At 37.4% G+C, this 20,198-nt stretch overlaps 1 protein-coding gene across 6 annotated transcripts in view; it reads right to left on the reverse strand.

Annotated features, from left to right (window-relative positions):
- The window catches only part of MDN1 (midasin AAA ATPase 1), a 142,257-nt gene that overhangs the window by 93,427 nt on the left and 28,632 nt on the right, over nucleotides 1-20,198 (reverse strand). For all 6 annotated transcript variants that reach the window (XM_036024465.1, XM_036024464.1, XM_036024461.1 and 3 more), the window contains exons 12-25: nucleotides 17,618-17,713; nucleotides 15,483-15,595; nucleotides 14,820-14,968; nucleotides 14,154-14,214; nucleotides 8,588-8,799; nucleotides 7,913-8,016; nucleotides 6,536-6,680; nucleotides 5,923-6,019; nucleotides 4,838-4,951; nucleotides 3,879-4,026; nucleotides 3,529-3,639; nucleotides 2,043-2,194; nucleotides 1,199-1,377; nucleotides 405-613 (exon numbers count right to left, since the gene is read on the reverse strand). In XM_036024465.1, coding sequence (XP_035880358.1) covers nucleotides 405-613; nucleotides 1,199-1,377; nucleotides 2,043-2,194; nucleotides 3,529-3,639; nucleotides 3,879-4,026; nucleotides 4,838-4,951; nucleotides 5,923-6,019; nucleotides 6,536-6,680; nucleotides 7,913-8,016; nucleotides 8,588-8,799; nucleotides 14,154-14,214; nucleotides 14,820-14,968; nucleotides 15,483-15,595; nucleotides 17,618-17,713 — 1,890 coding nt within the window. The remainder of the gene's footprint in view (nucleotides 1-404; nucleotides 614-1,198; nucleotides 1,378-2,042; nucleotides 2,195-3,528; nucleotides 3,640-3,878; nucleotides 4,027-4,837; nucleotides 4,952-5,922; nucleotides 6,020-6,535; nucleotides 6,681-7,912; nucleotides 8,017-8,587; nucleotides 8,800-14,153; nucleotides 14,215-14,819; nucleotides 14,969-15,482; nucleotides 15,596-17,617; nucleotides 17,714-20,198) is intronic.

Below are 20,198 nucleotides of genomic sequence, written 5' to 3' on the forward strand. Positions count from 1 at the left end.
GAAAGGCAGAGGGAAAAAAAAAAAAAAAAAAAAAAAACATGATAAAAAGGGCCTTTTCAGCCCTGGCTGGCATAGCTCAGTGGATTGAGCTCGGGCTGCAAACCAAAGTGTCACAGATTCGATTCCTAGTCAGGGCACATGCCTGATGCAGGCCATGACCCCCAGCAACTGCACATTGATGTTTCTTTCTCTCTCTTTCTTCCTCCCTTCCTTCTCTAAAAAATAAATAAATAAAATCTTTAAAAAGAAAAGGGGGGGCCTTTTCATTTCATTTCCAAATTGGAGTATCTGCTATTCACTAAAAAAGAAAAAACCTTCAAAAGTGATTTAAAAACCTCATCTTTCAAGGAAGACTTACTACTTGATGCAGTAACAAATGGGAGCAAGGGACAAATGCTGCATACCTTTCTGCCTCCATAAAGTCCTGGGGGATTCTGGGTAGCAAAGAGCATAAATCGAGGGTGTGCTTTAACAACTTCTTGAGTTTCTGTTATGAGCAATTCACGGTTATCATCTAGTAGTCTGTTCAGTGCTTCTAACACATCAGTAGGGGCCAAATTCAATTCATCTAAAATAATCCAGTAGCCCTTCCTCATAGCATCAATAAGAACACCTTAGAGGAAATAAACACTGAGAATTAGTGCATAAAGTAGTCCAAAGTTCTATACAAATCAACAAACCTTAGATTTGTCATGAAATTTCAAAGCAAATTACTCTCCATAGCCAGTCATGCCCCAAAATAATTTGTGATGTTGAATAACAAAGCACAATTTTCAACTAAAATTCCCTTTTTATTTTATACAGGGGGAGCCAAGCCTGACAAACATCACATTTCCAACTTATGTTCCCCCCTACAGTTTAATTTCATTTACATTATCACAGTCTCACATAATTTCCAACATCCCTCTTGCTCAATGCTCACCCCATTCTTTTGAGTATCCAGGAAATGAAGCAGGAGTTCAACTGCCCTCTTCAAAATTTAGCCCTAGTCCTGACTACAGCTGACAAAATTCTAGTGGGGCCCAAAGGAAGCTGGACCCTTAAGCATCACTCCTAAAACATGCAGCTTAGGAAGAAAGAAAAACCAGCCGTAACAGCAACAGTCCATGTGCCTCACCTGGAAAGGATAATGATTACTTGGAGAAACAGGTCTAAAAGAATAAACACCTGCACTCATGAAACAGAGTAACAATCCTACCTTCTTTAAACACCAGCTTCCCTGAGGAGTCAGATGTGTAACAGCCAATGTACTCTTGAATATCCGTGTGCTCATGATTGTTAATACGCACACAGTGGTTACCAGTAGCTGCAGCTAGCCACCGGATCAGGCTCGTTTTACCAACCGATGTCTCTCCCTGAATCAGCACTGGATATGTTCTTTAAAAGATCAGCCAACAAAGCAATTAAAAAAAAAACATAAAAAACAGAATTAATTCAAGTAATGTTAAAAAAGAATAACTATATCATGTCACATCAGCATGAAAGAACATTTTTATAAACCTATGTACTACTAATGCAGTATTTTTAAATTATTTTATTGTTGTTCAATTATAACTGTCTGCATTTACCCCCCACCATTCCCCCCCACACCCCAGACATCCCCACATCCCTCCCTTGCCCCTTGGTTTTGTCCATGTGTCCTTTTATAGTCATTCCTGAATGATGCAGTATTTCTTAAGCCCGAAGAAATTTCTATGTAAAAGCAGTTCCTGAGAAAATACTAAGGAAAAATCTCTTGTACTACTTGTGAGAAACAGTAGGTGGGACTCACTGTTATTCACTTAATAAATAACAGGTAATGAGTATTCATCAAAAAACTACTGAAAAGCAACCTTAAAGATGACCAAAATAATCTGCATCCATATGGCTTCCACTATGGCACAACCAGAAACAATGATTTGTGCCAGGAGAAAGGTGACGGTTCACTTAGCCAATAAATAACAATAAACCACTTTGAAATTCAGGTAAGGAAGGAAGACTAGAATGTCACCAATGTCTAAAATAATAAAACCTCAGAGCAGCAAGAGGAAAGTCCCACACACCCGGCAGAGACCACTCGGACTATATCTCTCAGGTTCAGCTTGACAGAAGGTGTGAGAATGTATGTCTCTTCTATCTTAGGTTCCTTGTCTCCCACAGAAATCCAATAGCCTTCAACCTGGATAAGCCGACCTCCTTTTGGTTCTGGAATAGGCTGAAAGACACAAAAGTTACAGCAATAACTCACAGTGCCGTGACAACTAGGATATTCTTTCAGGGAGGGGTGAAAAGTAAGAAAAGAAGTCACCAAGAATGCTGCCTTGTTCTGGATGCCTGCAACACCAAAACCCACGGATGACATATGGAAATAAAATTACTTCGAGGAATGAGACAAAATAATGACATGTATTAGTTTTTAAATTCAGGTGGGGGTAGATGAATTTGGGGAAAAACTTGAATCAAAATAATTTCTCAGGTTATGATTCAGCTCTCTTCTCTTACCTACCAAAACTCCCACTCTGAAGAAGTATTTCAGTAAAACACATGTGTTTCATATAAACCACATTCCCCAAAATAGAACCAGTACTGTACTAAGTGAGGAGAACTTTGCATTATTTCATCTGGATCCCCTGGAAGACTTTAAAAATGAAAGCTACTCCTCAAAGAAACTACCGTGTATAATGTTGCCGTGTATAATGCACTGCTGTGCATAACGTGCTCCCATGTTTACTTCGCATCCACATTTCTGGCACAAACTTTCAGGAAAAAAATCTTTCAATGAATTTTTAATTTAAGTTTTATTTATTTAAATTTAGAAACAAAACCAATTATAGTATTCCAGGGTATTATTTTGCATATTGATATCATTATTGCTTTCTTGAGTTATACTTTTAATGCATAAGCATAAATAAAAGAAATAAAAACATTTATATAGATGTAGCATTAATACTACCCGTGTATAATGCTGTCCTTCCTTTTCCCTCAAAAATTTTGGCAAAAAAGTGCACACTGTACATGGCAAAATATGGTAATCTATTACATATAGCACTGAGGATAAATCATAATCTTTTGAAGATATCGTGAAAGTTACTGATTTATACAAATTACTATTGTTATACATCAAGATGCTCAAATAGTGGTCCAATCTACAGCTATGAAATAGTGCTCTTCTAGAACACTTATTCCCTTCACTTGAAGATATATCTAGTTAGGCTAAGAATGGAAACTACAAGAACATTCTTATGAGATAGTCCCATTTATATCATTTACATTACATACATATTTAGGTTTCACCTTGACAAATGTACACACACACACACACACACACACACATATCAGAATTTAGATGGAAAGGACTATCTATAGAGTTTAAATCTCCAAAGAGCAGGAATATGGGGAATTTTTACCACCTAATATTTAACTTTTTGAAACAGATTTATAATTAGAATGAAATTTTGTAAAACAAACAAACAAAAAAAACAACAGTCGAACATCTGATAATTCAGCATTTCATTTGTTAAACAAATCAGAAACAAAAAACAAACATACCTGCTTCAGCAGACTTTTAACACTGCCAGAAACAATGTGTTGACAAATAAGCTTCTGAACTATTGGGTGTGATGCCCTGTCAAGCTGTGTTAGGAAGCCCAAACAAAATCCCTAGGAAAGACACAGAAATGCAGAACACTAATTACTCTTCTGCAGTGACAGATTCCCAGAACAACTTTTACAAAAATACCACAGTAGAACAAAGGTCAGGGTAGCTCTGGTATACAATGTTCTGGGCCAATCTGACTAAATGGAAAGCACAAGCAAACCTGGACTATGCATCCCTACTCCTTCCCTCCCCATGGTGAGCCATTCACCGAGCTCCATTCAAACCCAGACTTCAGAAACACCTCATAGAGTGAGCGCTGGACGTTGCTACATGGATTGGAGGCTGCAAATCTCAGGGCCCTGCAGAGAGTCCGAAGGCTGTAGTGAGGTCTATGTCCCGTCCCATCCACCAATGTTGTCCCAGATTCTTTCCGCACATCTCTGTAGAAGCTACAAAGAGGATGCACTTCAGGTGACTTTACTCATTATTCTACTATTGTTCCCAAAAGCCATTTTTACAGACTAGGTGGCCAAGCTTACATACAACTTTCTAGAGCATGCACCAAACCTCTCATTCTTTCTTAAAATCTATTTTTCACACACTCAGAGGTATTGTTTCAAAATAGTAAGTGAAGATCTATCAGCTTTCTTTCAAGACAGAAATAGGAGAGGGGGAAAAAAATAAAAGATACTGAGATGTGAGAGAACCTTAATGAGAATATACTGAGTCCGAACACAGTATTCCAGAGTCAGTTCTAATATGTGGGGCAAATCCATAATGGGGATGAATAAGCACACAGAAAAAAACAAAATCACAGTGTTTTAAAAGGCCATGGTTATAATCAATAATGACAAAATGTTAAAATTAAAAAGAAGATATGGTGACCAATTACTACTATCATTACCACACACTTGAGAAGGTTAGAAGATGCCAAGATAGAGAAAGTTCCAGACTGAAACATGGAGTTCAAGAAATTTATGACCAGCTATCATAAGACCAAGTATAACCAAGTACGTGACACAGTGAAATCCAGGTTCTTGTCCAAACAGGCTTTGGCTTGCCTCTTTATACCCTAACTACACATTCTTTCTCTTGTTAGGAAAAATCCAAGGAAGTTCATAAGGCTTCAAATTTTAGTCTAAGTAATAATCCTTCTATCAGTTTTCTCCAGTTAGGAGGAGAAAAAGGAACAATAATATGAAAGGGCACACATTTTTATGTTCAGAGGAAAGGTTCATAGGGAAACCGAAAAGTACCTACTTTATGATTCCTTGCACTGTGCTCTTGTTCACACTCAATCCTTTCAAATAGTCCACAATAAGAATCTGTAAGTCTTCTTTACTTTCCAGTTCTTCTACATAAAGTTCTGTGAACCTGTGCAACAATTATTAGATAACCATTTTTCGGAGGTTAAGACAACTATTCTGATAATAAAAAATGAAAAACAGAAGTTATGTGAACTCATTTTAACTATTTCTAGTATAAAACATAATAGTTATCCAACTTATGATACAGATTGACCATAACAAAATAAAAAATACTGTAACTATTACCAAAAATCTACCACTATTTCTTCTTTGAAAGGAAATCTTCTTACAATCCTTGCAAGAAACAGTTACAAAAATAAGACTTATGTATCCTAATTTTCAGGTGTTTTTGATCATAAGTACATGTAATAAAAAATACATACAACAAAAAGCCCCTTCACCGTGAAAAATAAAATAGCTGTATCAAAGGAAAACACATAGTTGTAGTTTATAAAATTTTCCTATTTTTATTTCATTACTAATTTATTACCAATTTTATTACTAATACAACTAACACTGTTTTAAAACTTAAAATTCAACAAGAGTTACCAATAACAAATAAAGTCATGTCTTTTCCCAAGAGCCACATACATAAAACACGAATAACTAAGCACCTTGCTCACGTCAATCAGTGCTTAATGATGAAAACTGAAATGTACAAGCCCTTTTATAAATCATTAGCCAATCTAAGAGGCCTCTATTTCTAATAGACACTTATACTATTATACTGTTATATCCTTATGTGAAGTTTTTCTAACAGCTACAGGCTATTTGAAGAAGGAAAGATTTCTGTTCTCAACAATATCCATGATCCATTAAGTGTCATACTACCAACCCAAAGGACAAATATTTCAGAATTCCAGAATACTCTATTATCCATAGCACCTATAGAAAGTAAAGGAATATAACAAATAAGGAAGATTGTCAGTGGTCAAGAAATTTCAAGCATTGTTACAGGGTTTGGTTATGTTAATATTACAAACAATAAAAAAGGAGAACTTTTAAAAAGTATTGAGGAACCAGGCCACGTCCCCTCACCTGTTTCTAATTCCTGGTGGGAGATTTCTTTTGCCCACATCAGTTGCTGGATTCATACAGGCAAATAAACGAAAGTCAGGATGACGAACCAGTGGTTCTGTTAAGAGAAAATTATAAATTCTCAAGAACTTGTCAATCAAGTCAGTCATTAGCCACAGGCCCCTAAGGGATGACTATCTAACTACACAGGACCCCAGGCCAAACCACCCTGCCACAGGCTCAGCAGGGTTGTTGTTGGCTGGTCAAACCATCCTTCTTTTGAAACCCCACGTGTATTAGTTTCCTAACCTATGTACACACTTAATTTTATGCTGCCATTCTATCATTTATAGATATGGTTGTTCACTGTCATTTATGTTTTATTACCTATTTACCAGCATATATTTTCCCACTAATTGTGCATGTCTATTATCTACTACTGAAGTGCCTTGACAAATTATCTTCTTCTTTGAATTCCCCTTACCACCTAACAATACGACTTTTACAGAAAGTAAATACTTATGGAATAAACAAATCCAACTGGACAGCCCATGTATTCCACCTAATAGATTCTCACTCTAAAGAGGCCAATAGACCTGGCCACAAGTCAGACTCCAAGGGGGTCAAGCCTTACCTGTGTCCCCTCGATCCAGCAATACCAGAGAGCCAGAGGAGCCTTCGAGTAAACCACTGAGACATTCTAATGTTTCTGGAGCAGCCAAATTAATCTCATCCAACAAGATCCACTCTCCTTTTTTTACAGCCTGAGCTAACGTACCCTAGAAGAAAAGAAAGAAAAATGGTAAGATCCATTTAAAATAAGGATACACTCGCTACGAAGTTATATAAGCAGGGTTAGAAAATAGAGGCAAGGTCAAAATTCTCCAAATGGTTGCTAGCTGACTGTCAGAGTTAAGACCAAGCTAAGTTAACTTTTTATGTCTAAAAGGATCAAGGGAATAACTTTGAGCCTAAGAGTGAGATGCAATAAACTAAATCATCTCACTATAAGGATAGGACATAAATGATAACGTATTTACATGTTTAAAGGTACTCAGATGGTTATTAAAAGCACCCAAAATAACTACAGGGTCAAGCTATGAATATATCAGATAAAGGAGTAAATCAAAGATGTAGAGAAGCTGTAATATGTAGCCTTTCCCAGTTGCTGAAGAATATCAAAATGAATTGTTCCTAGTTTTTTAAGAGTTCTAGTCCAAGAGTAATAAAAGTCTCAATGTTGACATAAAAAAACTGAATTGTTTTACTATTATTAAATTGCTTTACAACTTTATTTTCACAATAATCCTGACAAAGAATCTTATACAAATTTATTTTAAAAAAGAACAAGTGTACTAAACAGTATAATGCTAAGTCATGAAATAGGTATAAACTCTACTTTGAGAGCACCTGACATTTTAATTGGCTATTTTAGAAATAATCACAATACAGTAAGCACTGATGACCCAACTTCCCACGCTGATGGACATACGGCTCAGTGACTTTCCCTCATACCAAAACACCATCTCAAGTAAGACCCTCACCTCCCTTAGGATTTGATCTAAGGAATATCACAGAAACAAATTTTCAAAAATAGAAATTTTTAAATCTTAGGTCATGAACATTTAATTACACTGATCTTTCCTATAGGGTCACAGGACAGAAAAGAGTAGAGCTACCCACACACTGTAATAAAAAATGGGGCATAACGTGAATAGACCCCAGCTACTGCACTTGCTCTGGCTCTCATATGCACACAGCAAGGAAACAAGGAATTCGCTAGCTGTTCTCAACAGCCATCTTTATGAATAATAGTGCTCATCAAACTCTGTAATTTCTATAAAGAACGTCTTTCAAGATCTTCCCCATGTTTTTTCAGTAAGTATTTAAGTCTTGAACAGCAAACACTTAAAATATCAACATGAAGATAATACAAACCAGAAACCTGAATAAAACTTGCGTTTTGATACAACTCAACTGTCCCTTAACTTTAATAACTAAAGCAAAATACCTCTACAAAGGCAAACAAGAGGGCATTTTCAGTCATTTTCATCTGCTGTTGGGCATGGTTGAGTCTAAGACCAAATGCTTCCCATTTCTCTTTTAGGAGTAACCCTAGAAAAAATAAAGACCAGAATGTAACACCTTTTATATTGTAATATATATAAACACACAAAAACATACAATTAACAAAACACACAAAAATCAAACACATTAGAAGTAGATTTTTTAAAAGCCCAAACACTTACTAAGTGCTGGCTACTATACTAGTCAACTCATTCAAATGCTTATGTACATGCATTAATTAACCAACTTATTCTTCACAACACCCCTTTGAAGTAGGTGCTCTTATTTGCATTTCATAGAAGAGAAAGCAGAGAAGATAACTAAGCTACCAAAAGCCCCTTGGGCTGTGGAATCCAGCTTTCTGGAATTAATCTTTTCCTAAGGAAATGTAACTGACACTAAAGCGGTGCCTGTACAGCGCCACGCCAACCAAAGGTCCTTACGGAAATCCTGCCTAGAATCATGGGAGCCGCAATACTTCAAAATTAGTCATGTTTGCCCTAAGTCCTAGAAAGCCCCAATTCGCATTGCTTCATTCCCCACCTAAACCTTTTTCTTATTCCACTAACCTGGCCCCAGCCTCATGCCCTCTCACTAGCAGCCTGGGTCACATTCTTACCAGTTTCGCTCTCCTTTCCATCCTTGCTGACAGCCGACTTGTGCACATGCTGCATCAGTCTGAGGAGATCATGCCACCGTTTCTGCCTGTAACAGGTCTGAATGTGCCCCAAGAATGTGAAGTTTTGCTTCTTGGAAAATGTCTGGGCAAAGAGTTCCTCAAATGCCTCCCTTAAGGGTAACCAAATAAGCTTATGGTCCACTGGTTTATACCTGAAACAAACAGTAAAGGTGACTCACAAACTACTGAAGCTAACAGAGCGTAAAAACAGTAACTAAGAAAACAGGAATAAGTCTAAGATTTCATTCACTCAAAATCAAAAGTAATACAAAAATACTTAAACTCTGTTAAAGTTTTAAGCTATAATGCAGAAAAAGGGTCTACACTAAAGGTAAAAACTAGCATTAGGTAAACATAAAAAAAAAAAGGAAATTCCTAGTTGGGCACTGAAAGCATGTGATTTATTTTACTAATGTTTAAATAATATTAGTCATGTATAGGACTTAATGATAAAACATTTTTTATTAAGATCAACCAAAATTTTTTCAGGATATTGTAGAGTAAGAAACACAACATCTGCAAGTGATTTACTTAAGCAATGTGAACTCAGTTCATGCCTTCTCAACCGAGGGAGAGGCAAGTACTGCTGCCAAAGAGATAAATATTGGTAAAAATAACCTTAAATATTGCAAAAGTCTGTGAACCTCCACAGCTCAACTTTTTATTCCATTGTATTTTAGATTCTTTCTTATTCCTTACCATTTAATTTCTCTGATTGGGAAGCTGGGAAATTCATTTAAATTAAATTTCAATTTAACAGCTGGGGGCGGGAGGAAGTTAATAATTAAGAGTCAAGAAACACTGCTCTAGCTAAAAAATAAGTTGTCTGAGAGGCACTAATTGTTCCTGGGAAATCAATCTCAAATATACAATTTTCCACAGCCTAAGATACTAAATATTACAATTCAAGGATGATGCTATAAAATTTATTTCCAAGAAAAACAATCTGAGAACCAAAGTGATTACCAAAGTAAGCTTCAGAATAGTCAAACACAATAGAGAGCTCACAGATCCTATTTACTCATTGGCCTGCAAGGGAGAAACAAGGTCCTGATACTGAAAATCTGTATCAACAAGTCTGATTCCAAAAAGGAAAAGTGTAAGAATTTCAAAGTCATTTTTACTTCCCAGTAAGCACCAGTCATCAGTAAAGGCCTTTCTTTACTCCATATATTCAACAAAAATTTACTTAGTACTCATCATGTGTTAGGCACTGAATAAACACCACCCACAAGGCCCTGCTCCTCCACCATTTACATCTATCTAATCAATAAGAGCTAAAGGAAGGATATCATGTCAGAGAACCGCCAACACAGATTGTGATAGGTTTTCTTTACAGGCCAGAAGAAAGCCTTTGTATTATTTTCAAAATGGACTAAGAAGTGTGTGGGGGTTCTGGGGGGCATATTTGAGGAAGAGACTGATGTAATGTGGTCTACATTTTAAAGGATCATTGTAACTACTAAATGGAAGACACTTCTAGGAGGTTAGCAGTGAAAGCAAAGATGACAGATCCATGCTCTGGACCAGGCAAAAGAAGATGAACTGGAAGGACAAGAGAAGTGTAAGAAATTAAAATACACATTATTTAAATAAAACTGTTAGTCTTAAAGATGATACTATAAACAGGATTCAAAGCTAACTGAGGCAGAATAATAATTAAGAACACAGATGTTCAAGGCAGATTGCCTGAGTCCAAATCACAGACCAGCCATTACCTTGAACAAGGTACTCAATCTCTGTGTGCTTCAGTTCTCTCCTGTATAATACGGAGATAATTAACAGTCTGTGCCTCATGGCTATTAAGAAGGCCAAGTGGGTTAACACAAATAAAAGGTTCCATTTAGTGTCTGGGGCATGAACGAAAATACTAGTTAGCTTTATGAAAGAACATTTTTGAAGAGTTAGCTATTATAATCATAATGATTATTAACTGTCTCAGTCTACTGAATTCATGAATGAAAGAAGTGGTTTAATATTTCAGATTAGACTCAGTTCCTGAAAAGTCCATTCATTTAAAGCTCAGCATAGTGCCTGAAACAGTTAAGCCAATACACATTTCAAGTGATTAAAAATGAGCAAACATACATACATACATTTCACACAAGAAAAAACAAAAACAAAATGAACTATGACACAAATCTCAACTGGAACCAACCTGACACATGGGAGAACTGGCACATCAAACTAGGAAGCATTACAGAGCAGGTTTCCCCAGTGTCTTCTGCAGAGAAAAGATGCCTCAAGGGCAACCTAAAGGGGAGGGGGCGGCGGGCCTAGGATACCTAGCCCCCATGGAAAATAATTCAAGTTCTACCGGGTTGGCCAAAATGTTTGTTTAGCTTTTTTCCCATAAGATGGCTCTGGTAGCGCTTAGCTGTCTTTAACTTCATTCCAAACAATTTTTGTCTTTAACTTCATTCCAATTTTGTTAGATTATACGGTGACAGCTGTTGTATCAGTGTATATTTTTTAAAAAATTATCAAAATTAGTGAATTTTTGTGTGGCCATTTTAATATTGAAGATGGAAGAAAATAAACATTTTTGGCATATTATGCTTTATCTCAAGAAAGGTAAGAACGCAACTGAAACATAAGAAAAGATTTGAGCAGTGTATGGAGAAGGTGCTGTGACAGATCAAATGTGTCAAAAGTGGTTTGTGAAGTTTCTTGCTGGAGATCTCTCACTGGATGTGTGCTCCACGGTCAGGTAGACCAGTTGAAGTTGACAGAGATCAAATAAAGACATTAACTGAGAACAGTCAATGCTTTATCACATGGGAGATAGCTGCCATAATCAGGATATCCAAATCATTGAAGTTATTGGTGAAAATTAAAAAATGTGTTTTTATTTAATGGAAAAAAACATACTGATGGCCAACCCAATACCTGTTATGCACACAGAGACTGCATATAGGCATTCATCTGAAAGCATCTCAAAGGAAAATGACTCTCCAAAATTGTAAGGTAGTCTGTGAAAGAACATGAAGTGTAAAAGCAACCAAAAATAGTATACACTGAGTAGCTGAAACAATAAGCACTTCTCTGCACTTCGGAGTCAGGATTCCCAGATTGTGAGCATGCACTTCTGGCCTGCTCTCCCCTGTGCAGTTTCTCTTATGAATCTTTCTATTGGTGGTGGTGGTGAGGAGGAGGATGGCAGGGACTGCCATTTTCTTTCTATGAGACCTTTAATTTTCCTCCCATTTTCTTCTTTCCTTTACTGCCAAATTCTCCAAGGGCCCCCTCCCCTTCACTATGCCTCTCTTTCTCCCTCAGAGGGTGTGCCTCCCAATGCTCTTTCCCACAGTCACTGCTGTGAAGCTACTCTGTATTTTGCCACTTTCTAGACTTTCTCTTTCTGAAATGGTATCACCTGTTTCTTCTAAGTCCTCTGTTCCATCCGCTCTTTTCCAGAGTCACATAAGCTCTCTCCACCCTCAACTCTATTAAAATTTGGTTTAGTTCTCTTCTCACAGGTAATCTGAAGGTCTATGTGCTGCCTACCAGAAACTCACTTCAAATAAAATGACTAAATGAGTTAAAAATTAAATGAAGGAAAAGATATACCACATTAACAATAATCAAAACACAAGGGGTAGTACACTAACACAGATCACAGGCATTCTGTAGTAATGTAGTTTAAGTTCAAATGTCTTTTTTAGAAAGTGTCTTTAGCCTTAAAAATTTTTTAAAAACCAATCTAAAAGATGCAGATTTTCAAACTAATGAACAGACCTAAAGGTCTATAAACTTCTATTATTTTTTTACCATAGTATCTGATACATGCAAAATACGTCTAATAACATAAAATATAATGAAATAGATGAAAATAGCCATACATCCCAAAAGGCGTATAAAACTATACACCTTTTCTATCCTCTCCCCTCGCCTATTCCTGAATTTTGTTTTCCACGTCCCTGCCTTTTAAAAATAATTTTTGGTCTTCCTATCTTATATTCAAGGATTCTTAACCAAAGGAGTCAACCATACATCACAATATATTATATTATGATTTATATATAAATGATTTGATTTATACCACTTTCCATTAATACAAAAGTATAGAAAATATAGCATATTTCCAACCACACAAAAATTGAAGTGTATGTAACTTTTCTTGTGATAATTGATGTTAACCTAGTAACGAGGAAAAACAGATACATATTCTTTTTACCAAATTGGCATCAACCCGAAATTCCAGTTATCACACTGATTCCAACCTTTTTTGTATTACTAATTAATTGCATCAGGATGCAAATAGGTTCCTACGTACTTGCTACATTTAAAACTATTTGCAATGGCTGATATAACACTAAAAATTTTTAAAAGAGACATACCTAGTCCATGCTCAATTACTATAAGATTAATACCATTTGTGTTAGAGATACTAAACAGTAGGATACTAATAAAAAATATATATAGAATAGAAATAACACAGTATGACAGACATGCCCAGTTAAATAACAAATTCCATACAGTAGTAAGAACAGGATGCCAAGTATCTGAATGAAAAAATGAGGAAATTAAGTATCAGTTAACTAAACAAAAATAAAATAAAAACAAAGTAGATCATTGGGGAAAAATAACAAAGTTGAACTAAGAGTAGGAAAGATAAGCCTTAGAAGCCTTAGCTAATTAATTTTAAGCCAGAATATAAATTTAAAAGCTTTAATTGAGTACAAAATGAGTAATACGTGTAGAGCTGAATATAAGCAATGGGTTGGGAGGGTAAGCTAAGGAAAAGCACCAATTGAAGGACTCCAAGGTACTGATAGCACAATGCCCAGAGCAGTGAGAGATGAGAGATAAAGAATGAAAATAAAAATACTGCTACAGCATGTCCTCAAAAAAAGAGGTAAGTGAAAAGCTTTATATCAGATGCCATAAAGAGCAAAAAGGACAACAAATTTGTTATTTTATGACTTTCAGGGGTTTTAAAAGCAATTATTTAGCGTTAGTAGGACAGATCCTAATATCACTCAATGTAAGGTATGCCAATAGTATCCATCAGCATTACAGCCTTCAGACCAAACTAAAATTGTTTGTGAAACTACATATTCAAAAACACCAACAGAGAAGGGGGCATTTTAATGACCACAGTGGAACCCATGGGCAACATTTAATCAAGCAGAGAGCTACTTAATGTTTCAAAGCCAATCTAAGGGCGGCAGAATATAGCTAGAAGACTGTAACTTCAGAATGTACGTTTTAGAGAGGCAACTGCACTCACAAATATTAGTTGATTACATATTTATCTTCTTTTCCCCTCCCTCTGTCAGCATGATCTTTGACAGCCAGAACCTCAAGTGCTCTTTAAAATGAAGAGAAACATCGATACACACAAAAGGTCCTCAATAAATTCCAATAAATACCCCGCTGGGGTAGGGGTACAAGAATTTGAACATTTTTCCAAGGCTAGTTTTGAGCTTTGTAAGAGAACAGTATTTCCTATGTCAAGCAGTGAATACAAAATAACAAGAAAAAAAATTTAAGCCGCACTTACCCTCCAAGTAAGTCTGCAGTGTCACTCTGTTGATTCATATTGACGACCCTCAAACGGTGGCCTTTATAAAAGAAAGGGCAAAAGGGTCATTCCAAAAATATAAAAACTGGTAAAATCCAGTGTGATCCTTAAGGATGTGTGGACACAGGCATAGGGCAAATCTTTAAATGTGCATTTCCTCTGATTCTCTTGCTTTGCTTTTCAGATTCAAAAATTTCACCTACCTCAGGGAGGTATGTATAACATGATTCACTGTGTATTATTGTTCTGGAATCAGATAACTGAATAGAACAAAAGTCCTTCAGTAAATCAATGTCTATAAATTAGAATGAAATGTCCAGTGTGGAATGTTACTTAGCCATTAGAACAGAAATGAGGCACTTGTTTATAAAGATGTCCAATTTGCTTAACTAAATGCAATACACAGAGCATAATCCCTTTTATTTCAAAACAAAATCAAATCGATATGCAAATGTATCTGCAGACCATAGAGCAGAACTAAAAACAGTTAATGCCAATCCATTAACAGTGGTTATTGCTAGGAAAAGTGGAGTGGTAGCACTTTATTTTAAACTCCAGTATTCTTTTAACTTTATTTCCAGGAGAGAAGAAAGGCAGTCAGTGTGAAATGTTTATTTCCTGGGGTGCTGGCCTCCTAGTAGTTACCTGTAATGTGAGCCAAGTACTGTACAGTAGAGGTTTTACCAGTCCCGGTCTCTCCCACCAGCAATACGGGCTCTCCTTTGCTAACACACACTGCAAGCTGTTCAATAAGAACAGAGGAAGGCCTCGTGGCAGCAAAAGTGAACTTATCCCTGGGAAGGGGAAAGTAAGAAAGCAGTTCAGAGAAAGGCCCCTTCTGTTAGTGTTGCTTTGAGGAACCAGATTTTCTAGACTGAACAAACAAGAATGAGAAGACAACTCCAAGTAACTGTCTCCATGTTCTAACAGATATCCTTACAACATATAAAATGCAGAGCTCATTCATTCTACAAACACTGAGCATACACTCTGGCGATTCAAACCGCCAGTAAGATAAGACATTATCTATACTAGCTGTATCACCTTGAGCAAACTACTTAACCTTACTTAGCCTCAGTTTCTGCATCTGTAAAATCTGGATAAGTTACTAGTTGTAGTGGGTTGAATAGCCTTCCTCCCAAATTTATCTAGTTTCATAGAACATACTTTGGGAAAACACTGCTCCACGCCATCCCATGCCCTGGAGAGATCACATTCAGATACATGTGTAGCTCAAAGGTGCTGCACAAGGCCTACCATTAAGTTCCTAACAATTCCGCAGTTGTATTAGTCAGGAACCCTCTTTACCTCTGTATGTGAACAGCCTCACTCTGTTTCCGTAGAAGCCGCACTCGACCCACTTGCACATCTAGCTCATTGATCACAATTTCTGGTTTATAGAGTTGACAGAAAAATTCAGCCTATGGGAAGGGAAAGATTTTATCTGAGTAACCTTTTGTACTCTTCAAACATTTCCTCAGCCATCAGGCTTACTGTGACCCTCCAATAGCCCTTTACTAAGAGGCACTGTGTACTTCCAAAAAAGGCAAGTTAGCTTTTAATGACTTAATCTTTTAATTTTCCAAATTTCTAACATTTTTAAAAACACTGGCTATGAATGTTTCCCTGTGATAATACTTTCTATTCATGCAAATAAGATCTACCTAAATCTAGAACACATTGACATACCAGTACTTCAATAGAGAGAAGAGAAACTCTCCCCTGAAAAGATATGAAAGAAAAAAAAAATCAAAGACATTTTCTTCAGCTATGCCTCCTTCTAGTTTAAGTTTCTAACATAAGCCTTGGCAGGGTAGCTCAGCTGGTTAGAGTGTCAGCCCAATGCACCAAGGTTGCGGGTTCAATCCCCAGTCCAGGCACTTACAAAAATCAATCAATGAATGCATTAGTAAGTGGAACACCAAGTCAATGTTTCTCTCCCTCTGCTCTCTCTCTCTAAAATCAATAAAAAAATTTTAAAAACTAAAATTTCTAACATAACGCAGGAAACAGTGACTTGAACAAACCCTGGTACATCTAACCACAGCCAAAGCAGAAAGAGAAGCTGCGACAGACGCTCCAGGACATCTACCCAGCTGTCATCTCTTTCTCACACTTGTCGTTTATTGTTAACCCGGAGAACCCAGATTTTGATCAGATTTGGGTAGGATGAAAAGGGCAAAGGACTCAGGGAAGGTGAACCCATCTTCAACCAAAAGGAATGAACACTGATCAATCAAAGCCAGTGGTGGTAGTTTGATTTCTCTCGTCTACTTCAATTTTATTGTTTAAACCCATTTAAGGAGGCGTTCTGTTACTTGCAGCCAAAACCAGCCCAACAGTTTCAACAGCCTAAGGAGCACCTCTAACTATTTCAGTTCCTGACATAAGGTTTTTGAATCACCATTTATTTGGGAATGCCAGACACCTGCCTCGCGATAGGCCCCAGACACTTGGACAGTTACCAACACCACTGCTAAAAGGCTCTCTCCTCCAAATATATGTATTTTGATATAAAACAAGAATGGCAAAATATTAACAATGTCAGCAATGAAGTTAAGTAGTGTGTATACAGATGTTCATTGAATATCATTCTTTTCAACTTTTCCAATGTCTGAAGATATTAACTTAAAAAGCTAGAGCCCTGGCTGGTGTGGCTCTGTGGACTGACTACCAGTCTGTGAACCAAAAGGTCACCTCTTTGATTCCCAGTCAAGGCACATGCCTGGGTTGTGGGCCAGGTCCCCAGTTGGGGCATGTAAGAGGCAACCAATTGATGTATCTCTCCTCTCTTTCTCCCTCCCTTCCCCTCTCTTTAAAATAAATAAAATCTTTAAAAAAGTTTTTTTTTTAAAGAAAAAGCTGGGAAAAAATCTGCACTGGCCAGTGTGGCTCAGTGGGTTAGGTGTCATACTACAAACTGAAAGGTTGCCAGTTCAATTCCTGGTCATGCTTGGGTTGCAGTTCAGGTCACTGGTGGGGGGAGGGAGATTGAAAGGCAACTAATCAATGTTTCTTTTGCACCTTGATGTTCCACTCCCTCTCTCTCCTTCCCATTCCCTCTCTCTCTGAAAATAAATAAATAAAATCTTTTTAAAAATAAGGCTGGAAAAAATCTACTCATGCACAAAACTATAAAGGTGTTACTAAGGCATAATTCCAGTCCTGAGCCCATAACCTACAGAATAACATCCTAACAGTGGAGACTAAGGCATGAATTTGCCACAGGATACCAAGAAGCTCACTTTCAGAATTTGGAACACATGAAAAACTGTTCATCTAAAGGTGGTGAGAGCTTTATGGCCATGAAAGGCAGCAAGGAAACTACCAACTCTGACAGAGGCGGCAATTATGGTAAAAGGTGTTCACAGTAAGGACCAGAGACCAGCAAGTAAGCTAAAAATTCCAGCTTGCTTTCAACAGGGGGAAAAAAAATAGCATACCTTTTTCTTGGAAATGTTCAATCTGCTTCCAATGACTTCTGCCATTTTCAGTTTGCTTGTATGCTTGGAAAGCATTGCTGTGAAACAGTCCAGAGCCTATTAAAATAACCAAGGTAAACGCCGAATGATTTGTAAAATAATTCATTAATAACAGTGTGTCACTACCCTGCCACAAAAGGGAGAAACATAAAATTCAGTAGGAAGATTTCTGCAAGTCTAACAATACAAATAAGATACCAACCCTAGACTCAAAGACACTGCCATAATAGAGGTAGGACACAAGTATAAAAGCTTTACTACTAATATATTGATTAATTAGGAAAAAAAACACCCCATTCAGGAAAAAATAGAAGTGTCATCAGGTGTGTGGTCCGTGGAAGAACTGACTCTCAGAAAGTAGAAGTAACACCAAAACATTACTTTCCAGCTATCAAGGGAAACTCCTGCTGTGCAATGAAGTGATCCCAGTGTCCTTACTAACCCAGTACTCAGCCATAGCGACTACTGATAAGCCAACCAGATGTGTCTTCTGATGTAATGAAATATAAAGTACGTATCACAACCAAAAATGCATTCTACCCCCCAAAAGTTCAATTTAAATACCTCAAGCATTTTGTTAAATTTCTATTTATAGGAAAGACAACAGATAAAATGACAAGGGGAAGGGCACCATCAATGTGGCAAAATAAAGAATATATAGCAGGTCCTCAAGTAACATCATTTTGTTCAACACCATTTCACTGTGATGTTGAGATAAGAAAAAAAAAGCTTTAATTCCAGCTGGAGTCACAGTCTGTGTGCTTTGCACAGTCTCCCCCCATGTCTGTGTGGTTTTCCTCTGGGTACTGTGGTTTTCTCCCATGTCCCAAAAATGTGCATTTTAGTCAACTGTCCCAGTCTGAGTGCATGCAGGCATGTATGTGAATGCACCCTGTCATGGAAGGGTATCCTGTCCAGAGGTGGGTCCCCCCTTGCACCCTGAGCTGCTGGGAGAAGCCACCAGTGACCCTGAACTGAAAATAATTCTCTTGCTTTTATTAATCTTTCTTAAACATATGTATAGCTCACGTTTATTTCAATTTTTAATATTAGAAGTATTTGAGGTCTTTATTTGGAAGTTTGTAACCAGAAATATGCTGCAGGAACTTAACTCTTATTTTATCAATTAGCCTATGGTAAACTGGGTTTGCTATCTGTTGTTGCAGTTTCCAAAAACCTATCTATGACGTTAAGTGAGAGGACTTAGTGTATCTGGTTCTGCCACCACCAAGTATATTATATTTTATCAATAAACTCCATGCAAACATTTTAAAAAGAGAGACTTTATCTGGTCTTTGTCCCTAATTCCTGGCACAAAGCTTCAAAACCCTTGGAATTACCAGGAGTAAGGAGTGTTATTCTTAGAGCCTCATTGGACCATACCTGAGTTTATTACGCTAAACAAGCTGACTCTGAATGGGCCCTTAGATAGCTTAAGGGTGGGGCTGGCCAGGAAAGGTCCAATTGCAGGGTTGCAACTTTCAGCTACACCTCCAAACTTTGGGGAGGGGAGAGGGACTGGAGACTGAGCTCACACTGGGCCAATGACCTAAGACCCCAATAAAATATTGGACATCCAAAGCTTGGAGAGCTTCCTGGTTGGTGGTCACAGTGATGTACTAGGAAGGTAGCATACCCTGACTCCAAAGGAACAGAAACTCCTCTGCCTGAGACCTGTTAAGATCCTGCCCTATGCATCTCTTCCATCTGACTGTTCCTGAGTTACACCTTTCATGGTAAAACTGTAACGTGTACCATACTGTGCTTTCAGTGAGCTCTGTAAGTCAACTATGAACCTGAGTTGGTTGTGGGAACCCCTGAACTTACAGTGAGGTCACAAGTGTGGATGCACCACAAAACTTGCAGCTGGAGTCTGAAGTGGGGGCAGTCTTGTGGAGGACTGAGCCCTCGAACCTATCCTATTAGGGTCTACATAACTCCAGGTAGTCAGTATCAGAATTGGACTGAATTACAGAACCCCAGTTGATGTTAGAATAAAGAAATAACCAGGTAAAGCCAGAAGGTGGGACATTCTGCAAAACAGCTGGCCTGACGTCTTCAACATGGTAATGTCCTTAAAGGGAGGATTCAGATACAGTAAGAGCTCTTAAGCCTATACGTGAAGAAAAAGATCTGGAATATATACCAAACTCTCAACACTGGGGAATCCCCAGATAGGGGAATACATTTTATCATTTCGCTTTCCTGTATTTTCCCATTTTCAACAGTACACAGTACTGACTCATGCTACATTCAACATGAATTAACTGAGTGAATATAGTAAATTAAAAAAAATACAAAAAGGTCACATATTGTACAATTTCATGGATATGAAATGTTCAGAACCAGCAAATTTATAGACAGGAGGTGGACGGTGGGTTGACAGGGGTTACAGAGAGGGAGAAATGGGGATGATGGCTAATGAGCACAAGGTTTATTTTGGGGGTAATGTAACTGCTATAAAATTAGACACTGGTGAGAGCCATCACCACTAGCATAATTCTATGAATATACTAAAAAAACCCACACACACTGTATTGTA

The sequence above is a fragment of the Phyllostomus discolor genome, chromosome 4 (genome assembly GCF_004126475.2).
Source record: "Phyllostomus discolor isolate MPI-MPIP mPhyDis1 chromosome 4, mPhyDis1.pri.v3, whole genome shotgun sequence".
NCBI lineage: Eukaryota > Metazoa > Chordata > Mammalia > Chiroptera > Phyllostomidae > Phyllostomus > Phyllostomus discolor.